At 45.8% G+C, this 2,500-nt stretch overlaps 1 protein-coding gene across 1 annotated transcript in view; it reads left to right on the forward strand.

Moving 5' to 3' along the window:
- The window catches only part of kiaa1109 (KIAA1109), a 61,660-nt gene that overhangs the window by 7,499 nt on the left and 51,661 nt on the right, over window positions 1–2,500 (forward strand). Inside the window, exons 10-15 of the mRNA XM_080849969.1 lie at window positions 1–107; window positions 336–492; window positions 619–697; window positions 1,412–1,503; window positions 1,890–2,007; window positions 2,382–2,500. The exon at window positions 1–107 is cut by the window's left edge and continues 32 nt beyond it; the exon at window positions 2,382–2,500 is cut by the window's right edge and continues 37 nt beyond it. Of these exons, the coding sequence (XP_080706095.1) occupies window positions 1–107; window positions 336–492; window positions 619–697; window positions 1,412–1,503; window positions 1,890–2,007; window positions 2,382–2,500 (672 nt within the window). The remainder of the gene's footprint in view (window positions 108–335; window positions 493–618; window positions 698–1,411; window positions 1,504–1,889; window positions 2,008–2,381) is intronic.

Here is a 2,500-nt window from a genome sequence, read left to right on the forward strand (position 1 = left end):
TGCTCTGAGGGAACTCAGCTTCAGGACCTTCCTCCCTGCTGGGGTCTGGACATCGTCTGTGGGAAGGGAACAGACTTCAACTACGGGCCGTGGGCCGACAGACAGAGGTGCTACACACACACACACACGTACACACACACACACACACAGACACAGACACACACACACACACACACACACACACACACACACACACACACACACACACACACACGTTTACAAATCCTCATCAAACACATTTGCAGTTAATGCAGAAATAATTTGGAATACAAACAGGCACAAACACAGATGTTCAGCCCAAACCCAGATCATAAACTGGAATATTCCTTCTGCAGGGATTCTTTGTGGAAGTTCTTCCTGCCGGCTGACTATCAGTCAATGAAGGTGAGTGAAGTGGCCACCCCAGGGAAACCACGCCAGATCCTGGCCTTCGAGCTGCGCATGAACATCATCGCAGATGCCACCATCGACCTGCTCTTCACCAAGAACAGGGTACGTGCACACTGACCTCTATCTCTCTCTCTCTATCTCTCTTTCTCTCTCTCTCTCTCTCTCACACACACACATAAAGTATAGATACAGTTGAATCAGCATAACTGGTTTGATCCTGACCTACAGGAGACAAATGCAATCCATGTGAACGTGGGAGCTGGCTCATACCTGGAAGTGAACATCCCCATGACTGTTGGAGAAGATGGTATGAATACTCTCTCTCTCTCTCTCTCTCTGTCTCTCTCTTTCACTCAATCTTTCCTAGTATTATCTTCTCTCTTTCCCTCTCTCTCCGTCACTAACACACACACTGTCTCTCTCTCTCTCAAACATACACACATCACAAACATCTTCATCTTCCTCCTCTCGTTCCATAAATAGATTTAGACAGTCCTGCTGGTACTCCTGTCCATCAGTAATGTTGTGACATTCACTGTTGAGATGTTACACCATAGCATCTCCATACGGGATGCCCCGGGCTATGTCACTAATATATCTGGAGTTAGACGTGTGAACTGATGCCAAACTGAATTATCATTGCTCTCGCGTCTGTCTGAACACCAGTATGACACTGCCCTCTCTCTCAAATTCAAGTTCAAATGGCTTTATTGGCATGACTGCATACCACGCAACATTGCCAAAGCATATTTACACAAAATGTATAATTGAAATTAACATAAATAAATAAAACAAACAATAAGCTATAGATGCTAACATAGGATACAAACATAGAACAGGTTAATTGTTAATTAGTAAACATTAAATATTAGTAATGTGGGCTGCAAGTCTACAGCAGTCCTTCCTCTCTCCTAGTAGAGCCGGGAGTCTTTCCAGATCATTTAGATGATGGAATTCTTGGAATATTTGTGTTATTTTGGCAAAATATAACGACTATCTCTCTCTTCCATTCACTTGCTAGGGTACTCGCCCACCATTAAAGGGCAGCTTTTGCATGTGGACACCACCACTAGCATGCAGTTCAGAACTCTACTGGAGGCTGAGATACTCCTGGTGAGTAGTTTGGCTTTGTGAGTGTGTGTACATACATGTGGATGTCCAGACTTGTGTGTGTGTGTGTGGGTATGTGGGTGTGTGGGTGTGTGTGTGAGTAAGTGTCGGTATGTAGTTGGAAACCTGCCAAAGGCTATGGTTCTTGCATTGGGTGTTGTGTGCAAGCGTGTGTATGCATATGTCTGTCTGTGTCTGCATTACTGTCTGTCTTTGTCTGTATTACTGTCGGTCTGTCTGTCTGTCTGCCTGTCTGCCTGTCTGCCTGTCTGTCTGTCTGTCTGTCTGTCTGTCTGTCTGTCTGTCTGTCTGTCTGTCTGTCTGTCTGCCTGCCTGTCTGTCTGTCCTTCTGTGTGTTCATATGTGCTGGCTCTCGTTCCCGTCTGCAGTTTAACGTGAAGGCCAGTTACCCGCGGGAGTGGAACATGCCTCAGTCGTGGCAGTGTGAGATCGAGGTCTATAAAGCCACCTACCACTTCATCTGGGCCCAGAAGAACTTCTTCTCTGGTACAGCACACACACACACACACACACACACAAACACACACACACACACACACACACACACCTACCACTTTATCTGGGCACAGAAGAACTTCTTCTCTGGTACGACATGCAATCAAAACCACACTGACATGTCCTCACAGTCTTGTACACTTCTAAAGATGGCCGACACTTCCTGTTTACACTTCCTGAGATGGCCGAGACTTCCTGTTTACACTTCAGCTACACTTCATCTGTAGTTCTGCTTTTTGATAAAAACTTTCAGTGAATAGACGGCGATTAGGTCATTATGGAATTATATATAATAAAGTGTGTGTGTGTGTGTGTGTGTGTGTGTGTGTGTGTGTGTGTGTGTGTGTGTGTCTGTGTGTGTGTAGATCTCATCGAGGACTGGGCCAGTGACAGCGAGCCTGACATCTACTCATTTGTTCCGTACTCCTGGAAGTTTAAGATCCTCTTCCACCAGTTTGAGATGATCTGGGCGGCCAATCAGCAC

The sequence above is a fragment of the Sprattus sprattus genome, assembly GCF_963457725.1.
Source record: "Sprattus sprattus genome assembly, chromosome: 13".
NCBI lineage: Eukaryota > Metazoa > Chordata > Actinopteri > Clupeiformes > Clupeidae > Sprattus > Sprattus sprattus.